The 26,354-nt window shown below is 34.0% G+C and overlaps 1 protein-coding gene across 4 annotated transcripts in view; it reads left to right on the top strand.

Annotated features, from left to right (window-relative positions):
• The window catches only part of LOC134263203 (ubiquitin carboxyl-terminal hydrolase 32-like), a 51,243-nt gene extending 24,979 nt beyond the window's left edge, over nt 1-26,264 (top strand). For all 4 annotated transcript variants that reach the window (XM_062745513.1, XM_062745515.1, XM_062745511.1 and 1 more), the window contains 10 exons: nt 130-298; nt 605-816; nt 18,648-18,838; nt 19,288-19,374; nt 19,639-19,759; nt 20,126-20,317; nt 21,858-22,086; nt 22,267-22,367; nt 22,704-22,796; nt 22,940-26,264. In XM_062745513.1, coding sequence (XP_062601497.1) covers nt 130-298; nt 605-816; nt 18,648-18,838; nt 19,288-19,374; nt 19,639-19,759; nt 20,126-20,317; nt 21,858-22,086; nt 22,267-22,367; nt 22,704-22,796; nt 22,940-23,110 — 1,566 coding nt within the window. In that variant the 3' untranslated portion in view covers nt 23,111-26,264. The remainder of the gene's footprint in view (nt 1-129; nt 299-604; nt 817-18,647; nt 18,839-19,287; nt 19,375-19,638; nt 19,760-20,125; nt 20,318-21,857; nt 22,087-22,266; nt 22,368-22,703; nt 22,797-22,939) is intronic.
• Nucleotides 26,265-26,354: the final 90 nt, after the last annotated feature.

The raw sequence follows: 26,354 nt of genomic DNA, 5'->3' as shown, positions 1-26,354 counted from the left end.
GGTGTTACACTCAGTTGGGGTCTTTTTGACAATATTTCACAAATTGTCTGGCTGACATTGTATTACTCCCTAAAAAACAAGTCACTGATTTTGTAAAATATTGATTTTAATTTTTGGGTTTGTTTACAGGCATTACCACAGGATAATCACAAGGTAAAGACTCTGATAGGAGGAGTGTTGTATGCCTATGAGCTCCCGCCTCACGAGGAAATCAAACCCATGACCATTGAGGAGGAGAAAGGAACCGTCCCCAAAAACTCTGTAGGCCTCAATGATATTCAGAGAGGATTGGCCACAAGTATGTCCCCAAAATTTTGATTTCTAAAAAATATACATACATGTATTACTGTAAACATCTTTTTTATGTGGGACATGATTCTGAGGAATTATAGTCTTTAATTTTAACTTAAGTGCAATTTAAGTGTAACGAACTTCCATGATGGTAAATCTGTGACTGCTTACATAGGATAAATTATTACCATGTAGGAAAAAAATATGTATGAATATGTAATATAAAAATGTTATTGTATCTTCTTTAAAAAAATCATGTTTCAATGTTTGATATGTTTATGCTAATTTCTTGTCTTTTCTTGTGTTTTTACAGAAAAAATTCAACAGAAATTAGAAAATGGTCCCACCTCAATGTCCACTTCGTTAACAGTGGAGGATAACTCTGCTAACAACACCCCCACACATTCCCGCCAACCAAGTGATGTCCCTACCATGGGAAGTCTCCAACCCACCCCAGAAAACCCTGCCCCCAAAGCCACCGCTGAACTCTTCTCAGGCTTTGTCATCGGGGTGCACAGAAAAATGGTAAACCATATAACAAACAATGGTCTTTTTAGCTCACCTGAGCCGAAGGCTCAAGTGAGCTTTTCTGATCAAAATTTGTCCGTTGTCTGTCGTTGTCGTCGTCGTTGTCGTTGTTGTCGTCGTAAACTTTTCACATTTTCATCTTCTTCTCAAGAACCACTGGGCCAATTTCAACCAAACTTGGTACAAAGTATCCTTGGGTGAAGGGGATTCAAGTTTGTTCAAATGAAGGGCCACGCTCTCCTCAAAGGGGAGATAATTATGAATTAGTGAAAAAATTAATGGCATTTTTAAAAATCTTCTTCTCAAGAACCACTGGGCCAAGAAAGATGAAACTCGTGTGGAAACATCCTCAGGTAATGTAAATTCAAGTTTGATCAAATCATGACCCCCGGGGGTAGGGTGGGGCCACAATGGCCGATCAAAATTTTACATAGGAGTATATAGGGAAAATTTTTAAAAAATCTTCTTCTCAAGAACAGCAAAGCAAATATTGGTTATAGTTATATGGAAGCATCCTCAGGTAGTGAGTGATTCTGTATTATTAAATGCAGAATTAATTTTGTCAGTTTGTGGCCGTCAGGAATAAAATCATTAGAGCAGCTGCCTTTATTTTTATTTTTTCGATCGGGCGCGGTATACCAATATCTGATCACGAGGCGTCAGCCATTTTTTATGTAGAGGAAGAAAGTTGCGGATCATCTGAGACAAAAATATTGATATTTGCCTATTGTTGGTGTCATTATATAAGGTTTGAAAAGTGTAGAATTTATCTGAATAATTATAACCTTGAGTTTATTTATTCGTACAGCATTTATTTTATGATTACTGCAGAGTGTTTCGTCGCAGCGATTATACTGCACAGTTTATAATGTCGCTCGGAAAAAACAGGTTAACCTATATACTAGTATATAGGTCCCTGGTTACTGCTACGTTTTACTAGTGCTGAAGGATGATTAAAAAATATTATCTATTTATTTAATATACTTAGTAGATGAAACTTTTTAGTTTGTGCACAACTTTACAAAACGTAAATAAGTGCAAATCCTGTTAATAAAGGACACGGATAACATTATTACTATTAGTAAAAGTAGGCTAGTAGTACAACTTTATAAAATTTTGCAGAAAGAAACAAACATATATGCATGTGATTTTGTGTCGATCGTGGAAAAGAATATCACTACAGGCTCCTGGCTTTTTGCAGAAATAAAGTATAGCATAAAGACATTAGAGATACATACATGTTGTTAATTGTTGTTTTATGTATTTTTTATAATCAAGAGTCAAATCAACAACAAACATCAAACTATTTAATACCATAAATAGCAAACTTAAGTAATGAACATTTTTTTGAAAAATAAAATTGAAGAGTTCAAACTTTCTGATTGGTTAACTTTAAACAATAAATTAGCATACTTTACAGTGATATTTTAGCTAGTTTGCCCTCAGGTGATAAGTGAAGTCAAGATCACCAAAGGGCTATTGACGATGTGGCCGAAGAATAATTACACTTTTAAAACGAAATAAATATGTAATTTTAAAAAAATATGTTTTTTTAGTTTGATATTTATGGTTTTAAATATTTTTACGCTTGTTAAAACGTGAAGTTTGATTTAGAACAATTGAAGTCTATTGTATGTCACTGATATTAATACCAGTCAGATATTACACAGGTCGAGACTACTACCTTATATGGAAGGCAATTTTCAACACGTGACGATGTCTTCGTCACGCCCGTTCTCCAATCAAGTGAAAGATTCCCAAAGCATAACAGTTTACCACGTGTTTATGATTCAATGGCTACACGTGGTTTTCATTGGTTTACTGCACAAAATTTAACTCGTAACCGGAAAAATTGTAGAGCTTCTTAAAAACTTTATTAGACCGAAATTGAAAGATAATACTGTAAAACGAGAAAATTTGGCGCATACGTATTTTAGCGCAAACGCAAGTGGGAATGCATTGGCGCAAATAAATTTTAGCGCTTGCACCTGTCAGTAAAATGTGATATTTGTTTTTTTTTTATCCTCACCGTATTTGACTAGTCACGTTTTGGTTAGTTAAGCACGGAAACACATTAGTACTCCCGTTTATCAGTAAACATTCGTTAACTTTACCGCGGTACGTGTTGCTATCACATGGACGTAAAACAGTGTTAAAATTTATTTTTTATTTCTATTTTCAATTAAAAAAAATGGAGTATTTACTCATTTAAATCATATTAAAACAATGGATGCATCGACAGAAAATAACTTAGATAAAACGGTAATCCTAATCAGGTATAATTGTCTGCAAGCTCAATCGCCATGCTTGATTGCATTGTTTACCTCGAGGCGATAGATGATTGACACGCCGAGAAGCCAAACTTTGAAGATACTAATGATAATAATCGGGTAACAACTACTTGGGTAACAATAGTTCAATTAAATTATAATTTGACAGATCTTTCTGTCTTCCGAACAAGTGCAGTGCCAGTGTGTATATATAATCCATTGACCTTTGACATTACGTAATCGCGCGTTCCGGTTTACATGTACTTATGTAAAAGCTTTGAACACACACAAAAAATGATTTTTAGAAATCCTTTAGTGCACAATAAATTTTAGCGCTCAGGGGCTCTTGCGCCAAAGGCGCTAAAATTAGTAGTGCGCCAAATATTCTCGTTTTACAGTATTCTGAAGACACTGCTCCATGCTCACATTTAATATTGGAGTTGTTTTAGATGATTAACAGTTGCTTCGAATATCGTACAAACTCTTTGACTTTTGATTATATATAAAACACTTTCTGATAATATTGAGGGGTCAAATAATAATTGCACACTTTCTCCTGCTGTCTAAAAACAAGGACCTATATACTACCTGTGAAAGCTATGTACACGTATACTGTGTGAAAAAAAACTCAATGTATTATCGACGCGATAGCACTTATACGTCTCTTTGAACAATGGTATACTAGGCTGATGTATTATAAGTTGATATAAGGCTTCATAAAGCAAATTTTGTAAATGTGAGCTTAAAAATGAAAGATTATACATCATTTTAAATATTTCTTTCAAAAATTTAAAAAAAGAATTGAAAATAAGTTTCCAAGGGACAATTCAAGTTGCCTTTAATTTTCAACACAGCTAGGTACTTGTAGTAGCCCACAATGCATTGCGGCTCATTCAGCAGTAGGTAAAGTAAACATATTAGCTAATTTACATGCAAATTTATTCTGATGTCAGAAAATCTAGTGGTCTCGACATGTTACATGTATATAGGAGTACCTCTTTCTAACTCCATAATGAGTCTGGGAGTGGATTTTTTAACTGTATGTACTACAAAACGAGTTTTTTTGCATTGCATGTGATCTGTAATTTGTTGTTTGCCATCGCAACTCAATAAGCAACCAATCAAATGACTCGCACATATTTACTCGCTGAAAAATTGTATGTTATTAAATCTATGTTGGTCATTTGATTGGCTGCTTAGTGAGTCGCTATGGCAAACAACAAATTACAATTCGCATTACGTACGTATGTTCGACAATGCCAAAAACTTGTTCTGTACTTCACACAGCTACATTTGTGACTGATTTATTACAAATACATGTACTAAGATACTTATTAGTAAAGTTTGAAATCCATTAAGTTTTTTATTATGCGCCCGAATTTTTTTGGGGTGCATATTGTTTTTGTCCTGTCTGTTTGTCTGTTTATCTGTCGTCAACTTTAACCTTGGCCAAAACTTTTGAACCGTAAGAGATAGAGACTTCATATTTGGTATGCATACTCCTCTAATAAAGTTCTTTCAAATGACATCAAGGTCAATGACCTTGTGACCTTGAATGTGACCTATATGCTAAAAATAGGTTTTTCAACTGTTTGTCATAACTTTTGAAGCATAAGAGATAGAGACTTCATAATTAGTATGCATACTCCTCTAATAAAGTTCTTTCAAATGACATCAAGGTCAATGACCTTGTGACCTTGAATGTGACCTATATGCTAAAAATAGGTTTTTCAACTGTTTGTTATAACTTTTGAATATAAGAGATAGAGACTTCATATTTGGTATGCATACTCCAATAATTAATTCAGCTCGTTCGAATGATACCAAGGTCAATGACCTTGTGACCTTGACTGTGACCTATATGCTAAAAATAGGTTATTCCACTGTTTGTCATAACCTTTGAACCATAAGAGATAGAGACTTCATATTTGGTATGCATACTCCACTAATAAAGTTCCTTCAAATGACATCAAGGTCAATGACCTTGTGACCTTGACTGTGACCTATATGCTAGAAATAGGTTATTCCACTTTTTGCCATAACTTTTGAACCATAAGAGATAGGGACTTCATATTTAGTATGCATACTCCACTAATAAAGTTCTTTCAAACAACACCAAGGTAAATGACCATGTGACCTTGACTGTGACCTTTATACTAAAAATAGCTTTTTCCACTTTTTGCCATAACTTTTGAACCATAGGAAATAGGGACTTCATATTTAGTATGCATACCCCACTAATTAAGTTCTTTCAAACAACACCAAGGTAAATGACCATGTGACCTTGACTGTGACCTTTATACTAAAAATAGCTTTTTCCACTTTTTGCCATAACTTTTGAACCATAGTAGGGACTTCATATTTAGTATATATCCCACTAATTAAGTTCTTACAAACAACACCAAGGTCAATGACCATGTGACCTTGACTGTGACCTTTATACTAAAAATAGCTTTTTCCAACTTTGTTGACGCCGGGCGCATAGTGTTTCACAAACACATCTTGTTTTTGTTGAAAACTCAACGGTATAAATTGAATGTGTTGATAACATCAATCGTATACTTCCGGTTTTATGTAGTTTTTGAATTGGCGTATTGCCTGGAAATGGTTTGTAAGAGAGTCTTAGACAGAGAAAGTATGTAGGACACTCATAACAATGAACACATGGCATGGCCACAGAGTGAGGGATAATAAAAGATGTCAATTTTTTTCTATAAAAGACAGACAAACGACTGGGTTTATATTACATAATAATTTTAAAACAACGTGTGCCGGTATGACGAGAACTTAAAGTTATTTATACTTTCAGGCTAATCAACCCACTGTCATATGATTGTCAACAGAGTCTGTGTTGAAGGTTGACATTTTTGCACTCTAATTTGTGGGTTTCAATAATACTATCTCATTGTGTTTATAAATATTAATATAATAGTGTGCGTTTCTTGTTTTCCTCTTTTTAGCTCTTCTGAGCCAAAGGCTCAAAGAGCTAATGCTATGGCCATTTGTGCGGTGTGCGTTAACTTTTTAGAATATGGGCCATAACTAAATAACCCTTTGGCTAATTATTGTCAAATTTGTCACAGGGTATCCTTGGCCCAAGGGCCACCATTTATATTAAGATAAGGGTTGAGACCCTTTAACAAAGGGAGATAATCTGGAAAATAAAACCAAAAGTACTGGTTGCTAAAAAATCTTCTTCTCCAGAACAACCAGGCAGATTTTCACCAAACTTACATACAAGGGTCGGGATATGTTGAAGATTAAAAATTGTTCAAGGCATGACCCTGGGGCAAAGGGCGTGGTCTCAAGGTCACTTCAAAGTTGACCAAAATTTACACTTATTAAAAACATTGATATTTTGCTTACTATAAAGACTAGGATTATAGTCTTTTCTAATCTTTTCGAAGAAGAGATGGCATATTGCGTTGATGCTGTCTGTCTGTTGGTCCACTTAGTTTCCGTTCATTTTCTTCGCAACCGTTGCACGTACTTAAACGAAATTTGGTATACAAATGTTCTGTTTTGGGCATGATTGCACAATTTTTTACAGAGTTATGCCCCTTTAACTTAGGAAAATTTCAATTATTTGCAGTTTCCGTTCATTTTCTTTGCAACCGTTGTATATGCTAAAATGAAATTTGGTATATAGATATATCATATTAAAATCTAGGTCAAATTCTGTTTTGAGTATGAGCGCGCCATTTTTTACGGAGTTATGCCCCTTGAACTTAAGATTTCAATCATCTGCAGTTTCTGTTCATTTTCTTTGCAACCGTTGTACATACTAAAATTAAATTTGGTATACAGATATATCACATTAAAATCTAGATCAAGTTTTGTTTTGGGTACGAGTGTGCCATTTTTTACTTTTGGACTTGGAAAAATTCCAATTGGGGGAAGGGGGGCACATCTTTTGTTTATAAATTAAATTTCTCTAAAGAATATGTTGATTGATAAAATTAAATTTTTATGGTTATTCTGTGAGCATAAAAATATACAATAGGGTAAGACAATTTTTGGTGCTACATATTAAAACGTCTTGGGAAAAACATTTAGAAACTTGTGAAATTATTTTTAAAATTCCGTATAAATTACATTTTAATCCCTGATCAGTTTTTAAAGGTTGATATGCTTGTTAAAAGTAATGCTCAATAATATGAGAACATAGCTGTATATGTGTGGAGGACCCTTAAGACGGGACGTATTATGTTATAGGCTTCATGTCCATCCGTCTGTCCATTTGTGTTTGGCTCATAACAGTACTTCAATACTTTCAGGCCTAGGATTATCAAATTTTGTCAACTTATGCTTCTTGGATAGACGATGTGTCTTGCACAAAAAGTAGGTCACTCTGACCTTTAATAAAGATGCTATGGCCAAATATGGTAAAATTCTGTCTGGCTCATAACTAGAAAACTTGCATATAAATGTAATGATATATATGGTACATATAATTTCTGGAAATGTGTGAAACATCTTAGAGGTAAGTTTTATGTGAAAATGGTTTACCAATTACATGTACATGTAACTTACATCCCTTTTTAAATGATTGTATATTGTTTAACGTCCCTCTTGAGAATTTTTCACTCGTGAAGATGCTACCACTTGCTGGTGGAGAGCTGCAAATTTTGTCCTACACTTGGCATTTGGGGCCATTGAGCAGGAAAATATCATTTTCGTGCAGAACCTACTGCTATATATTTTTGAAAGTGTCATCTTTGATGGCTGCATTATTAATTTAAGAATGTGTGTATGTATGAAGTATAGGCTACTCTAATCAATCTTTTATAATTAGATTATAACATTCTTGTATTTTTTGTAGATCACAGAATGCCTAGGAAGAAGACTTGGAAGAAGGCTGCTGTGAAGAAGACGAAATCATGTAAGGCAGATGTGGGTGACAAGTACCCCACAGATGTTGGCCACGTCCAACCATCTGTGCCTCTGGGTGTAGGCCACGTCCTAACACCTATGACATCTGTACCGGCAGGGGTGATCTCTACCACCCCTGTGACAGTGGTCTCTGCGGCTCTCCCTGAGACCACTTTGAATCAGAATTTATCTCAGAATTTATCTAAGAATTCATCTCAGTTGCTTACTCAGAATATCTCTCAGATTACAACTGAGAATATTACTCAACTTACAATGAACAATATTTCAAATGAAACAACACATGCACTGCAAGGTAATTGTATGCATCAGAATTCAGATAATCTGGTGTTTGGGTCTTTCCATCAGGGAAGTATGAGGTTTTCATCATTTTCAAGAGGTAATCAGTGTACATGCAATTCACTTATGATGTTGTCAAATTCATATGAAAATTTTTCATTCACTAGTTCCTTTTTAGATCAGACTCTGCTCAAGGGAGATAATTTGTACAACACAGTTGTGAAGAATCTTCAGAGTGCTGGAAAACTGAAAAGCAGATTACTGATGTTTGATGAACTACCACTTCATATTGATTCTGGTGAAAATCATCACATTGTTGACAAGTTTGATACATTGTTTGGTTTATTAGTTACAGATGATAAGAGAAATCAAATTCAAACTCTACATGAATGTCTGCAACAAGCTTTGGGGTTATCAAGGTATGTATTAATAATGATTGGCTCGATATGTTCAGCACTGTACAAAGCTTCAGACAATGATTTTTATTTTTTTGACTCGCATTCTCATGGGGAAAATGGTTTGTCTGATTGTGATGGAAAGTCTTTGATGCGACACAGTTGCTGCTTAGATGATTTGTTAGGGTTTCTGTATGCAATGTATGAAAGTATGCACATCGAATTTGCGACTGAATTTGAGGTGATGCCTGTTGCCTTTCGTACACTTATTCATAGCTTCCCTAGCAATAATCAAAGTGTACATCAATATTGTAGATTAGATCAGTCAACAACTGCTTTCACAAGCAAACAATCTGTTGGTAGTAGTACTGGTCATTTAAAAACAACAGAGATAAGGAAAGATAAAAAGGATTACATGAGAGAATATATGAGAAACAAGAGACAAGATCCACAGTTTAAAGACAAGGAAAGGGACAGTAAGAGAAACAAAAGACAAGTTTCAGAGTATAAAGAAAAAGAAAGAGACAGCAAGAGAAACAAAAGACAAGATCCAGAGCTAAAAGACAAGGAAAGAGACAGTATGAGAAACAAGAGGCAAGATCAAGAGTTCAAAGACAAGGAAAGGGACAGTATGAGAAACAAGCGACAAGATTCAGAGTATAAAGGAAAAGAAAGAGACAGTAAGAGAAACAAGAGACAAGATGCAGAGTTTAAAGACAAGGAAAGAGACAGTATGAGAAACAAGAGACAAGATCAGAGTTCAAAGACAAGGAAAGGGACAGTATGAGAAACAAGCGACAAGATCAGAGTAAAGAGGAAAGAGAGAGACAGTAAGAGAAACAAGAGACAAGATCAAGGAATTTAAAGATAAGGAAAGAGACAGTATGAGAAACAAGAGACAAGATTCAGAGTATAAAGGAAAAGAAAGAGACAGTAAGAAGAAACAAGAGACAAGATCTGGAATTTAAAGATAAGGAAAGAGACAGTAAGAGAAACAAGAGACAAGATCCGGAATTTAAAGAAAAGGAAAGGGACAGTAAGAGAAACAAGAGACAAGATACAGAGTTTCAAGACAAGGAAAGAGACAGTATGAGAAAAAAACGACAAGATCCAGAGTTTAAAGACAAGGAAAGAGACAGAAACAAAAGACAAGATCCAGAGTTTAAAGACAAGGAAAGGGACAGTAAGAGAATTAAAAGGCAAGAGTACAGGCATGATGAGCAAATAAAAGATTTCACGAAGAAAAAGGAAATGAGACAAAATCCTAACCAGTTAGAAAAAGAAAGATTGAAGATGAAAGAAAAGAGAAAAAATGAAGAATATAGAACATCAGAAAATATTGCTGCAAAACAATCAAAAGCACACTCACGGAAGAATTTGGATTATATTGAAACTGAAAAACAAAGATACAGAAAAAGTAAATATGGAGTTGATGCGGAGGAGTGTGTTGACAATTTTCACAACAATGTAAGATTGGGTCCTGTGTTTGTATGCACATGTTGCCAACAGACATGGTTTCATGAAAGTGTTTCAAATGTTGATAATGTTTTGTTGGATGCTGAAATCAAGAAAAAGTATCTTACGAATACAAAATCTGTAAATGGGCAGGAATGGATTTGCAACACCTGCAATTCAAGCTTGAAAGAAGGTCGGACTCCAAAACTCTCTTTTGCAAATGGAATGACATGGATACAAAAACCAAGTGAATTAAATTTGTTACCATTGGAAGAAAGACTTGTATCCTTAAGAATTCCTTTCATGCAGATAAGAGAATTACCAAGAGGAGGGCAGTATTCTGTAAAAGGAAATGTTGTAAATGTGCCAGTTGACATACAACCAACAATCAATAGTCTTCCCAGGAGACTTGATGAGAATATCACAATACCTGTCAAGCTAAAAAGAAAACTATCTTTTCAACACTCTTATTCTCATGAAAATATCCGACCTACAAAGGTTTTGATTGCTTTACATTGGTTAATGAAAAACAGTGAATATTATCAGAATTCAAATATAAACATAGATGACAACTGGTTCCATGAAGTTACAAATTCAGCAACAGAATTAATGAGAGAGTTTATAGAGGGCCACACCAAACAAGATTCAACAGTGCATGACCAATCAGATGAATCAGACTCGGATGAATTCTGTGAAGTTGATGGTAGTGGTAAGGATGGAAATTGTGATACACTACTAGACAGTGACTCGTATGATATGAATCAGGTCTTCACATTTGCTCCAGGAGAGGGACAGCGTCCACTTAGTTTGTATCAAGATCAAATGGCTGAGTATTTGTCATTTCCAACAATATTTTGTGGTAAAGGAAGAGTAGAAAATGATCAGCGTCAAGTATCCATTTCATATGCTGATATTGCCAAGTGGGAATTACGAAGTGTTGATAGACGTGCTGCACAGTCTGTACCGAATTTGTTTTTCAAATTGAAAAAGATTCAACTAAAACAGGTTACAGACAAATGCAATTTAGCTCTTAGAAAATGCAAAACAAAGGGGAAAACCTTTACTGCTAATGAAATAAGAAATCCTGATCAAATTAACAACATTGTCAGACACAATGAGGGATTTTATGTATTCAAGCAGTTGAGAAATTCTCCTCCTTATCTTGAAACAAGGAAGAAAGATGTATTTGCAATGATACGACAGCTTGGTCTACCAACTTGGTTTATGTCCTTTTCTGCTGCAGATACACGATGGAATGATCTGATAAGGGCACTGGGAGTTTTAAATGATGGCAGAGAGTACACAGATTCTGAAATTGAGAGCATGACATGGACTGAAAAATCAAAGTTAGTTCAGAAAGACCCAATTACATGTACCAGGTATTTTGATCATCGTTTTCGTACTTTTTTGAATACTGTGCTTAAGAGTGATCATCATCCTATTGGCAAGGTACAGGACTTCTTCTATAGGGTTGAATTTCAACAAAGGGGATCACCACATGTTCACATGATTGTTTGGATTGAAAATGCTCCAAAATACTTGGAAAATGATGAAAAGGAAATTGTTGCATTTGTTGATAGCTATTTAAGATGTGAAAGAAATGCAGAGGACACTATGCTAGAATTACAGGTGCATAAACACTCACAAACATGCAAAAAAAGAGGAAAGGCTGTTTGTAGATTTGGATTTCCACTCCCACCACTCCAAGCTACAATGATATTAGAACCTTTGGACAGTGAAATTGAGAAATACAAGAAGATGCATAAAGCTATGCAAGACAAAATGAATGAATTTAAGAATGGTTGTGATGTAAGCTTTAGTTTCCAAGAGTTTTTGCAGGATGTACTACAACTATCTGAAGATGATTATATCAAATGCATCAGAAGTTCATTGAAAGGACCCAAAGTATTTCTAAAGCGGAAACCTTGCGACCTCAGAGTGAATGCTTACAACAGTACTCTTCTTCATGCATGGGCAGCTAATATTGACATTCAATATGTATTGGACCCATATGCTTGTGCAATGTATATTGTCTCATACATAAGTAAATCCCAAAGAGGAATGAGTGATCTTCTGAGTAGAGCTGCAAAAGAAGCAAGAGAGGGCAATCTTGACATTAAGAGACAAGTTAGACACATTGGAAATCAATTTCTCAACAGTGTTGAAGTTGGAGCACAAGAAGCAGCATATCTGGTTTTGCAAATGCCACTTACAAAGGCATCAAGAGATGTAATGTTTATAAACACATCTCCAATTGATGATCGTGTAATACTTGTCAAACCTGATGCAGAACTTGAAAAGTTGAATGCTAACTCCACAGACATAGAATGCAGTAACATAGTCAAAAGGTATGCAAAACGTCCAAAACAACTTGAAAACTGGTGCTTAGCTGACTATGTCTCACAGATAGATGTAGTTTTCCCAAAAGAAAATGTTACTCAGCTGTCTGAAATGGAAACAAATGATGATGAGACACACCAGTCAGAAAATGAAGACAGTGGATCTGATACTGAAAGTGAATTTAAAGATGACAGCACATTAGTTGTGTTGAAAAATGGAATCAAAATAAGGCGCAGAAAAATTCCAAGAGTTATAAGATATGTGCGCTATAGTTTAAAGACAGACCCAGAAAATTACTATAGAGAAAAACTAATGCTGTTCACTCCATGGCGAAATGAAAGTTCTGATCTTCTGTGTGGACAGCAGAGCTTTGAGCAGTCATTTAACCAGAAGAAATTTTTCTTAACTCAGAAAATCAAACAGTATGAACACAATGCAGATATGCTTGAGCAGGCAGAACAGATGGCACAAGATGATTTGACAGAAGCATATGATGAATTAGCTCCTGGTGCTCAACAAACTGAGGCAGAAGATGAATATGAAGGAAATGTTGACTCTGAAAAATTTGTGCACTTTAATCCTGAAAGGCCAATTGAGCAGAGAGAGTATGATATAGGAAATGATGTTGGAATTCCATCAACAAGACAACTGAGTGAGCAGAGTTCTGTTAGATTACCTGATGATGAGTATTTAAAGCTTGTAGCCAGTCTCAATTTGAAGCAACGTGAATTCTTTAATCATGTTATACAGTGGATCAAATGTAAACAGGAACCTATCCATGCATATCTGTCAGGAGGTGCAGGCGTTGGGAAGTCAGTGTTAATCAGAGCACTTTATCAAGCTTTACATCGGTATTTATGTGCTAAGGAGGGAGAAAATCCAGACGATATACGAATTCTTCTTTGTGCATACACCGGTAAAGCTGCATTTAACATTGGTGGTCAAACAATTGCTTCAGCATTTCATCAGAAAATTAACCAAAGGCAACAAAACATGCATTGTGATGAACTGAACACATTTAGAACTAAATACAGAAATTTGTCAGTTGTCATCATAGATGAGATTTCAATGGTTGGCAATGCAAAGTTGCAATTTATCAACGACAGACTTCAGCTTCTTACTGGTTTGAAGAGGCCCTTTGGAGACATTAGTATTATTGCTGTTGGAGATTTCTTTCAACTTAAACCAATCATGGATGGATGGATTTTTCAGGATTTAAAACAAAATGCCCAAGCACTTGCATGTAATCTTTGGAAAGAAAATTTCACCTTATTTGAGTTAGATGAAGTAATGCGACAAAAGGATGACTTATCATTTGCACAGCTTTTGAACCGTCTTCGTCACAATGAGATGACTTCTGCGGACTTGGATATAATTCACAATTGCATCATTGCTGAAAATAGTCCAAATTATCCACACAATGCTCCCCATCTGTTTACAATGAATGCGAAAGTAGATGAATATAACAATAAACTAATAGAGCAACTTCCTGGTGAAAAAGTCATTGTGAAAGCTGTTGACAGTGTCCTTCAAGACCATAGTAAGACTGTGAAAGAACGACTACTCCGATCATTACATAATCAAGATGATGTAAGCAAAACGGCAAACCTCATGACAAGACTAACTCTAGCCATTGGAATGATATATGACATTACAGTTAATATTGATGTTACTGATGGCTTGACAAATGGTTCATCATGTACTGTATATCTTGTTGAAAACAGATTACCAGGTGTATCAAGGCCAAGTATAGTGTGGGTGAAGTTTTTGGATTCTGCAGTAGGGAGAAGTACTCGACAGAAATACCGCCACCTTTACCATGATGATGTTATGGATGATTGGACACCAATATTTGACTGTCAGCGATCTTTTGTTTTCAATTCAACTACATACCAAAGAATACAGTTTCCTTTAAGACCAGCTGCTGGTAAGACAATCCATAAGGCTCAGGGCTGCACTGTTGATGAAATTGTAGTAGATTTGTCTCAGTCAAGGATAAGGAAAACACCCCACATTCATTATGTAGCTCTTAGTAGAGTTAGATCTGTTGACAAGTTGCATATTCTGAATTTCAATGAGCAAGCATTAACTGTGGATGAAAAAGTTGTAGAAGAAATGGATAGAATGAGGCAGGAAGCACCTCTAAATCTGTGTTATCTTCCATTGTACAAAGCCGAGCAGAGCAAACTAAAAATTATGTTTAATAATGCAAGATCTCTTCACAAACATTTCAATGAAATTCAAAATGAACCCAATGTTGTAGCCTCAGATGTTATTGGTTTTTCAGAAACAAGATTAACCATCAATGATGAACAGAATTTTATGATGGAAGGTTACTTTACTTTGTTTAATCATGAAGAGAGAAGTGACAGAAATCGTCCTCATCATGGAACAGCATTATACGTTAAAAAGGACCATTTGATGACATGTATCTCAAAATTCAGCAACACTTTGCTCGAGTTCATCATAGCTTTAGTAAATTTCAGAGACTTTGGAGAAGTGCAGATAGTTGTTTTCTACAAGTTCCCAGCATGTTCTTATAAAGAATTTGAACGTGAAATTATGTTGCACTTAAAACCTTTTGTAGACACAGAGAAAAAAAAAATTGATAATTCTTGGAGATTTCAATTTTGATTTGTTTACAGGTCACAAAGAATTTCTGAACTTTATGAAGTTGAATTTAAAATGCACACAATTGGTAAAAAAGGTAACTCATGATTTAGGTTCACAACTTGATTTGATTTTCACAAACTTCCCTCACAGTGAAACTGATGTGATTGAGGCATATTGGTCCGACCATAAAATGGTGTACTGTACATTATAAATCTATTATAAGGGACGCATGAGTACTTATTTGGGGGAGATACGTCTTCTTGTCCCCTCTCCCACTTACCACTGTGCCAGTGTCACTTTGTGACATTTGGTACATTGGTTACTGTATACAGGGTATATTCGCCCTGTGTTATTTTCATCCTTTCACACAATTTTGCAACATTTTAAAATCACCCAGTCACAGTTTTGTTGAAAAAATCAACTGTGTTCTTTTAATTTTCCCCCTTTTAAATTTGTCTACCTCTAAGATGGATGACGGGCAAAAATATAAGGGGGGGGGGGTCGAATATTTCCCTGTATACAGTATCTTATAGGCACCAATTACTTGATGTAAAATTTTGTTTGTTATTACAGATATGTATACTTAAAACTATATTTATGTGCACTGTGCATAGGAAAAAAAAAAAACAACTCATTAATGATTACAAAACAATTGGACTCTAAAAGTTTTGTGAAACAGTAAACCTTCATTGTGACTTTTATTGTTGATAAATTTTCATCAGACAATTAATACATGTATGAAATAATTGAATGTTGCATGTTAAGGAAAATACCTGTACATCAATGACAATCATTCCTGTAAAATAAAGGATGATCATTGTATTATTTGTTAATGTTTATATATTATATATGTATATACTGTATTGATGTTTGAGTTAGACTTTTAGCCTTACTGTTTAAATTCTTCTCTTTAAATGATGCATGAACATCATGAACTTGGTATTTTCAATATACCCGGAACATGAAATATTTTGAGATTACATGAATTGTTAATGGAGGCGAGTATATAAAGTTTGATATATTAAAAGAAATTAATAAGTTCTGCTAAATAATGATTAGAGTTGTTTTAGAAATATACACTTGCATCAAGTAATTGGTGTCTTTAATATATGTTCAATGCTGTATTTTATTATAGTTTTATAAAGTGTATTCACCAGATATCATCTGTTCATGAAAAAAAAATTTCTGTATAGAAATATTGTTATTTTATTAATGTTTTAAATTAAAAAACACTTTGATAGTAACTTTATGTAGAAACTTGTGACATTATATATATGTCATTATTACGAATCTTTTATAAACCTTTGTGTGAGATTTTTACTGGATATTTAGTTTATAAGTTGATGATTTATTGCTCATCTTTAAGTTGTTAAATGTCAAATTTTGGTCAAGTACACGTTTTGTAATAATCTATAAACTTATATTATTGACATAGGCTTAGGAAAATGCATCTAGTTACTGGTTTTCCATAACAGTGTATTCATGGACGTTGATAAAAGGTGTGGTCGCTTTTTAGAATTAATTAATATTTTCCCAGAACAAAAATTGGAACACCATGCAATAAAATATCATTGTTGGTGCGATATTTTTGTAGAATTTCATTATCTTGATGACATATCTAAGTTGACATACGTTCAAGTCTCCCCCGGGTTTCCCAACTATCCATTTTCAGAAAGCTCGTGCCTTATGTTGATTGGAAAGTGGTGAAATTTTCCAATATTGTTGCATTATGGCTCTATATTATGAATATGCCTGTTGATTGATTTCATCAAATAACAATAAAATTTTAGAAAGAAATTCCACGAACTTTTGGATCAACCCTCGTAGAAATATGGTTAGTTTATTAATGTTACAATGTCTTGTGACATTAATAGTCCATACAGAACAATACTGGAGTACATGAGACTATAAACTTTAACAGTGTATATGAATTAATTAATATTTTCCCAGAACAAATGCAATAACAATATCATTGTCAATATTCTTATCATGAATGTAATTCAAGTCTCTATGTAATTACTTTATAATCAACCTTATGCAGTATTGTAGATGTTACAATTGCTGAGGTTTTAAACAAGCTGGGTGGTAATCAAATAAACCAATAGATGCACTTGTTTTGAAATAATGTTCATTGTATATATGAAACTTTGTGGTGAAATATTTTGACTTGATTATTTATCTTTTTTTGCTTTGTTGTGTTAAAATGTTTAAGTTGATTGTATTTCAAAACATTCAGAAATTGCTTTAAACATGTTAAACATTTACTTTTACTTACACTTTAGTTACGTAAGTAGAATAGGAAAGCAACCTGCATAATCAGACAGTAACTGACAATTCATTCTGAGTTACTGGTATATTGCTAATTTCAGTTAACTCCATGTTATTTTTTCCTTTAATATTCTCCAGCATTGAGATATTTAATTTGTGACCACCATTAATATTATAACCTAATGAGAATGAATTAATATATTAAAAACTTATACCCAGGTAAGTATGAAAAGAGGGGGTCAATGGACAGCCCGTAAAGGGAGGTAAACCTACCTCTTTATAAAATTACAGTTTCTCCTATAAAGGAGAGGAAAAAAAGGTGGATCACTATAATTTCTCATGACTGGTCTTAAAAAACAAAATAATCGATTGCAAAAAGATCTTAATTACATATGTGTATTCCATTTTGGAATATTACCTAAAAGTGTAGGAAATTTGATTCATGCAGGTACTCCAAATAAATGTTACTCGTTAAAGATTCTTTAAAAATAAAAGTTGATATTCAAAGTCAGAGTCTGTTGACCATCGTACATATATTCATTCACTTCCAGTTGCAATCTTTCCAAGTTTCGCTTTCGTTATGTATAGGAAAGATTTACTATTAAGTGAACTTTAATAAATACAGTGTATTTTGTATCTTTCAAATGATTACTTTGATGTATTGAAATTTCCTGTAAAAAATGTTTTGCATTTCTGTCACAATTTTTTGCAATATTACATATTTCATATTGTGTGTATATTTGTTTGTTGAATTCATCTAAAATTTAGATAGTTGATTGTTATTAATGCTTCTTAGTTTTTGTCACACTGTATTATCTACTTATTGTCTGATAAATTTTTAGCAAGTCTGTTGAATTTTGTTAATAAATAAAACTAAAATCTTATTCACATTTTCTGTTTTTATTATATAACTATCATAGCTAATTTACACCCCCCCCCCTAAAAAAAAAAAAAGAAAAAAAGATTTTTCATGGGCAAAGAAATCTTCATGTCTCCCTCACTATTATGCAATAGTTTTATAATGTTAGCATGTTAGACTTCAGAGTTGACAGTACAAGTGCTATATTTTGCAGAAATACTGAGATTGACCTCTTTATGACTAAATTGATAATAGGTAGGCATTAAGCACTGATTGAAAAGAAAGTCTGGTCCTTAGCAATTTTATACTCAGATCAAGCCCAATTACAGTGAATAGATAGAGGAAGTTCATACTCTAACATCTACATGCATAATTCTTGCAAGTATTAAAGGATTTCACTCAGGTGAGAGGGAAAAAATATGTAAAATGCTTTAAAAATCTTTTTAAAAACATTTTCAGAACCTGATGGATGTGTACTTCTTGTCCTCACAAAAGGCCCGCCCTGGGCTGTTTGGGACCCCCATTATCCTCCCGTGTGTGGAGGATACCACCAATCAGGACCTCTATCAGTTTGTGTGGACACAGGTGTCCAGACTGGTCAGTCCTCTCCCTCCCTCCGAGGTCAAGTCAGCCAACCACGCCCAGGACTGGTAAGGAAACAATATTGGTCAATAACAATCTGCTTTTGTGCTTCCTTTATACCTTATTCAAAAATCTTGCCCTTCATTTTTAGATCTTATATCTGTATATGATTGTGTATTTTTGAGAAGGCAGGACTGATATTTGAAAATAAGGTGAATTTCACTGGATATGTAAGGTGCACACACTGATTGGTTTTAGTAGTTTTATTATTATTTAAGAATAAAACTCAGTCTACTAGATTCTTCAGCACACTATTCAAACACAAATTGGCACACTAGTGAAAGTTAGATAGAAATGCAACTTACATATTTATTGTAGTTTTTGTGAGATTAAGAAAGTGTTTGTAGGGATGCTTCCAAATAGAATAGTTGGTTGGAAATCAACATAAAATGCAAGTATGACTATTTTTTTGTCTTAATTGCAATAAATACATTTCATATTTGTATTTTTCCTGCAGTGATGACAGTTTGGGATATGAGTATCCCTTCACGCTCAAAGTTGTCATGAAAGATGGATTGTCCTGTGCTTGGTGTCCATGGTATAGGTAAAGTTCACTCTCTTCTTTAGTGTAATCTCTGATGTGATCTATTAATGTCAAGGAATTTAGATGTCCTGACATAACCATGACAACATAAAATACATTGTAAAGCACATGTGCAAAAATAATGCTAAATTGTGCAAATTGAATAATTATGATAACATCTATTACATTGTATTATTTTAGCTTCATTCTGATAATAGTATGGTGTACATATATATTAATATCTTATGTGTATCACTGAAGAGAGGTTTTAAAATTGTTTTTCAGGTTTTGTAGAGGATGTAAGTTGGAGTGCAATGCGGATGACTTTAACTTTGGAAGTTCATTTCTGGCTATAGACTGGGAACCCACAGCATTACATTTACGATACCAAACAGCTTTAGAAAGGGTACATGAAGAGTTACAATTTTTCTGATTAAATGGTTTTAATGAAATTATATTTAGATAAAAAATGAGAATGTGAAACACATCTTTATAGTGCATATAGATTTTTAAAGGAAATTCTTTTTGTAATGTTAATTTTTGTTTTGCATTTGTGTTGTGTTACTGATTTATTTGAGGGCATGAACTATTTTTAAAGGCCTTCAATTTTTTCCCATCAGAAAAAAAAGAGATGACTTTCTTACACTTTATTGTGTGCTTCTATTTTGGGTAAACAAGAACCATATCCTGATATGCTGATGAAGTGTTTCTGTAATATATTTTATTGAAAGTGATTTTATTTTGTTGACAGTTTATTTTATTTTATTTACAGTTATATGAGGACCATGAGAGTGTGGAGGAGAGCCGGAGGAAGCAGACAGAGCCCATTAACCTGGACACCTGTCTACAGGCCTTCACAACGGAGGAGGAGTTAGGAGAAGACGAACTCTACTACTGCTCCAAGTGTAAAAAACACTGTTTGGCCTCCAAAAAACTGGACATCTGGAGGCTACCACCTATACTGGTAAGTAGAAACATTGTCTGGACATCTGGAGGCAACCACCCATACTGGTAAGTAGAAACACAGTCTGGACATCTGGAGGCAACCACCCATACTGGTAAGTAGAAACACAGTCTGGACATCTGGAGGCAACCACCCATACTGGTAAGTAGAAACATTGTCTGGACATCTGGAGGCAACCACCCATACTGGTAAGTAGAAACACAGTCTGGACATCTGGAGGCAACCACCCATACTGGTAAGTAGAAACATTGTCTGGCCTCCAAAAAAACTGGACATCTGGAGGCAACCACCCATACTGGTAAGTAGAAACATTGTCTGGCCTCCAAAAAACTGGACATCTGGAGGCTACCACCTATACTGGTAAGTAGAAACACTGTCTGGCCTCCAAAAACTGGACATCTGGAGGCTACCACCCATACTGGTAAGTAGAAACACTGTCTGGACATCTGGAGGCTACCACCTATACTGGTAAGTAGAAACACTGTCTGGCCTCCAAAAACTGGACATCTGGAGGTTACCACCTATGCTGGTAAGTAGAAACACTGTCTGGACATCTGGAGGCTACCACCTATACTGGTAAGTAGAAACACTGTCTGGCCTCCAAAAACTGGACATCTGGAGGCTACCACCTATACTGGTAAGTAGAAACACTGTCTGGCCTCCAAAAAACTGGACATCTGGAGGCAACCACCCATACTGGTAAGTAGAAACACAGTCTGGACATCTGGAGGCAACCACCCATACTGGTAAGTAGAAACATTGTCTGGCCTCCAAAAAAACTGGACATCTGGAGGCAACCACCCATACTGGTAAGTAGAAACATTGTCTGGCCTCCAAAAAAACTGGACATCTGGAGGCAACCACCCATACTGGTAAGTAGAAACATTGTCTGGCCTCCAAAAAACTGGACATCTAGAGGCTACAACCCATACTGGTAAATAGACTCTGAGGCATAGTAAATGCTTGTATTTGTAATATGTTTAATTAAGAAGAAAATTCCAATGATTCTTGTGTGCTATTACTCTGAGGAAAAATTGCTGCTATTATTGTAAGAGAAAAGCTCTTGACCTTCTTGCCCCCACCACCAAAATTATAGATAATGTAAAACTGAGGTAAAATTGCCAACCATGTTTGCAATTTTTGTCATCCAAAATTAGCATATTAGCACTTGTATGTACAAATGCATTTATTAAAAGTTTTGAACAAAATTTCATTCAAATTCATCAAGAATTTTTTTGAAAAAAAAAAATGGATTTTGTTTGCATAAGTTTGGAATAGTGTAAAAGTACTTTTTCCACGGGGTCATAATTCCGCGGAATTTCAATTTTCATTTAATCCGCGGGTTTGCAATTTTTGTCATCACAAATTAGCATATTAGTTCTTGAATGTCTGTCACTATATGCCTTGCATTTATTTTAAGTGCGCTTGGATAAATTTCCGCGGAAAATTTGTGACCGCGTACATAGCGTAAATTAATACCACGCGGAAAAAAGTACTTCTACAGTATTTTATAATCATTTTATTTTGTGCCTTTTTTCAGATAATTAACCTAAAAAGATTCCAGTTTTTAAATGGCCGATGGGTGAAGTCCCACAAGATAGTGAACTTTCCTATAGAGAAATTTGACCCCTCCAATTACTTAGCTCCAAGAGCTGTTAGTGAACAATCAGTGACTTGTGTGTGTCAGAGTAATAATTCCGCTGAAATACAACCTGTGCCAAATGGAGACATTCCAAACCATAATGACCTACAGATGGAAGTGGAGAAAGGTAGAATTACTTTCTGCCTGATCAAAGCTGATTTGAAAAAAAATTGTGGTGAAAGTATGTTGTGAAATGCTCTTCACAACAATAATTGTATGTGATATATAACGTACATATTAGTAACTGAATTGAAATTATGCTTATTGTTGCGAATAGTTCAGTAGCACACTTCTTGAATCATTTCAGATGATAAAGAATCCAAAGCATTACCTTGTAAGAAATGTCAGCTCATTAAAAACATTCCAACTGCTGATGAACCCATTAAGTATGACCTATCCTCTATGTCAGTAAGTAATTATTCTTTTGTGTCAGTAAGTAATTATTCTCTATGCAGTAAGTAATTGCTCTGTTTGTCAGTAAGTAATCACGTCTTTATCTTCAGCTCAGAAGGATACAGTTGAATAGCTCACTTACTTAGTTTAAAGTAAAAGTCTAAAAAAAAAAATTAAGCTATAATTTTTACCTTAACATTGGAACAAAAATGTCAACAATTTTTATCCATTTGTTAAGATGCATTTTTTTAATGCCCGCCCTGTAATATAATGGTATCTTATTGTATGCTCCCAAGGCATTTTACGTCAATAAACTGACAATCAGATTGAATTGTACATCTTCTGTTGCAGTGTCACACAGGAATTTTGGGTGGAGGTCATTATGTCTGCTATGCTAAAAACCCCAACCAGAAATGGTACTGTTACAATGACAGTAGTTGTAAGGTGAGTCATTGCTGGCGTTTTGAAAGTTTTATCATTTAGAATCATTTACATGTAGATACACCCCCCCCCCCTCAAAAAAAAAAAAAAAATTAAGAAGTAGTTATGATTTACAAATGATCTTAACATTACATTTTTGATTTCAGGAGTGCACGGTAGAGCAGATGGATTGTAATTCAGCGTACATTTTATTCTACGAAAGAGAAAACATAGACTTTAGTCATTTTATGCCAGACGTGGAGGGTAAAGAACCTGATCTACAAGAAATTGACGACGAGTTCGAATCGGACCTGAAAAAGGCGTGTGTAATTCAGTGATCCTAAGTCAACATGGTCAAGGGCAGTTAAGTTAAAATGCATGACAAAGTCGTATATTTGGTGATTTCTATGTTTATTTATGGAACAGCAGGTTTGAAAGTAAAATAATACTGTAGACATACTTTTACTTATATGGGATTAAACTATATCATATGTATGCATTGAAAAATTTTTCTACTGAAATTTGTCATAGCATAATTAAAGTACATGTAAGATTTAAAGGGACAATCCAAGAAATCCATGCATCTGTGCAATTTTCTGCCCATTCCATGGAAGTGTGACCCTTGGGAAAAAGTATGTTTACAGTATTTTATTGTCTCTTTCTACAGTGCTTCAGTTCATTATTTTAAATGATTGTTTTTGGGGGTATTGTGTTTTTTTTAATGATCCCCCTATTATTGTAAAACTCATTGCTGATAATTTTATTTTTAATTTCAAACCAGTGATACATGTATTGTCTACAAACACAAGATGTAGATGGTGTGTACAGTCATTCCTTGATTTGTTTTGTATATCTTTGTCTGTATTGTTATGTGAGAAAAAGAAACTTAGGGCATAAAATTTAAGAGGAGAAAGAAATGAAAATGAGGTATTCATCTTGAGATTTTTTTGTGTTCATAAGCATGTTTGATGCACCAAATACATTCACACTGCAGAATAATTTCTTATTTTGCTCAGACCCCTTCCTTACATCCCCTCTTTGTTTAATATTTCTTTTAAATTTATTGGAATTGACAAATTTATGAAAGATTGCTCTTCTTTCCATTTAATATGGTACGTGTATATCTTTTTTGACTTTCTGAATACATGCTAGTGACAGAATTAAATGATTTTATACAGGGGTAAAGGCTGAACAATTATTAATTACTGCTCAAGGAGAATGTAGTTTAGAATTAGTTTAAAGATATAGGAAAACAACTCTCCCTTTACTGAAAATTATATATTTATATATACTGTAGGCAAACAATTTTCCGCCTGGGTCAAATTTCCATATTGTATGTGGTCATAATTTGTTTGGAAAAAAATTGTCTCAGTGTACTTAGAATCTATTGCAGAACATCAATTTGAATGTTGATAATCTAAGAAATCTTCAAAATGTTCTACCCCTTGATTAAACAGATATTGTGACTGCGGAATTATGACCCAGTGGAAAAGGTACTTTCAACAGTACATAAAATTGAGGTGGATTACGTTGAGTTTGTTTTATATAAAAGCCTGAAAATACTGAGAACATACAAACAGAAATTTGCTGCAAGGGCTTCAACTATCAAAATGTATTCAGGAGTGCGTAGTGGATAAGCTCTTTATAACACTATGCTTCAATCTTGAATTCAGCCCTGATAATGTTGCAAATGTTAAAACCCATTTTGGTTTCAAAATCTATTTTTAATTCTTTTCTTAAACCCCCTTTTCACAAGTTCTTTATCTATGCAGTACCACTTTTTTTTTCTTAATGTCAGTGAGGCCATGGCCAGCTTTGGTGATTAACTGAACCCTTTGGGTGAGAACAAATCTTTGCAGAGGTGATAAGCAAATTTGTACATGATGATATTTGAATATTCTAGTCATCTTTCATAGACATGACATTGTACATGTATAACTGTAGCTCTATCAGTTTGGAAAAGATACAACTATGTTTTAGAAGTAAAACATAAACTTTAAATTAGCGATCATTAAATCAGTGTGTTTTTCATGTTAGCTAAGTGTGTTGTTATAGTATTGCGGTACTTAGATTATTTCAGAATGTGATAGTTTATACAAGATAGTCAGAGCAGATCATTCAAGTTTTGTTGAAATATCTCAGATTTTTAAGATGTAAATTAAAATGAAATAAAATTATTATGGTGGTTTTGATTTCATATTGTTAACATTGAATAATTCTTTGGTCAGTCCATTCTACCTCATAATCCTTTTGTTGATGAGTCAATCTAGTGGAAAAGGAAATCTTTTCATAAATCATTTACATGCATTTTTTTTAATGTTCATTATTATTTCACCTACATTGTACATTTTATAGGTAATACAGGTACCTCAAGTTCAAATTTTTACAATCCTGTTTGATTGGTGATGTGTTAAACTTAATTTATGAAAATTAATTTATTACACCATTATGCATCTGAATTGAAACATGTTTGTGATTTTTTTTTTATTTAGGAAATGGGTCAAATGCAATTTCTACATTTCTAAAATACTGAGAAAAATTGTGAGTTATTTGAATTTATTTAAATTCAAAATTTCAAGTTACATATACTGTAGATTTAACTTTGATAAGAATGAGGACTTGATTATGCATTATTTTTTAGAGATGTGCTGTACATTGGACTTTGCTGTTTAGAGTTTCAGAAATTTTCTCATACAATGTACATGTACAAAGTCGTGTATATTGATAACGTTATGTTGACTTTTTATCTCAGACATTATCAAACCACTACTTTGTTTCAACCTCTTGTAAAATGAGATGTTCAAAATTCAACATCACTTTTTTAACAGGTGGAAAAGGATGCTGAACATTAATTTCAATTAGACTATATTGTTGATATGCAAAATTACGACAGAAAGAAAGCAATATGTATACAATATTTACAAAAAAAAGTTGCTTGTAGAAATATTCATTCATTAATTCATGTAAAGAATCAGCCACTCACATTTTAAAAAATGCTTCTTTAGATGCCTTTCTTGTGACTCGACATATTTACATCATAAACGCTTGCATATCTGTATTTCGATCAGTATGTGCAACTTCAATCATTTTCTAAATCAGCTCTGCTGTTCTGTTAAAAAAAAAAAAACAGCATGCAAGCCTAATCCAGAGATTAATTGAATCCATTTAGTGATGAAATCTTGTCCATCATTTATCACATGTTTTTGATAGTGTTGATTTTTTTTTTTAAGATTTAAAGGTTAATTTCTGTTACGTACTGTAGATATCCATAGGAAAATCCAATAGTACAATGATTTTTGTTAAATACCGTAATTGTTTGATGGTTACATGTTGACTGTGATTCTATATATAACTTGTGATTTGTCTTGTATAGATGATTGCAGTTATCTGTGATATTTAGTCGTTTTTGTTGATGCTTAATATTCCACATTTGTAGGAAGCATCATTGCCATTCCTATATTCAGTAAAACTTTATTTAAAAAATCAAAACAATTTTTGTTGTTATTAAATCTAATGGTTAGCTTGTTCAGAGAGTCTTTTGTTGGGCAGTGATCATATAACAGTTGAACTTTGGTAGCTTGA

This window comes from Saccostrea cucullata, unplaced genomic scaffold (genome assembly GCF_032062105.1).
Source record: "Saccostrea cucullata isolate Sc308-1 unplaced genomic scaffold, CSIRO_AGI_Scuc_v1 ctg331, whole genome shotgun sequence".
Classification (NCBI taxonomy): Eukaryota; Metazoa; Mollusca; class Bivalvia; order Ostreida; family Ostreidae; genus Saccostrea; species Saccostrea cuccullata.
This window is presented reverse-complemented; position numbering and strand designations above follow the sequence as displayed.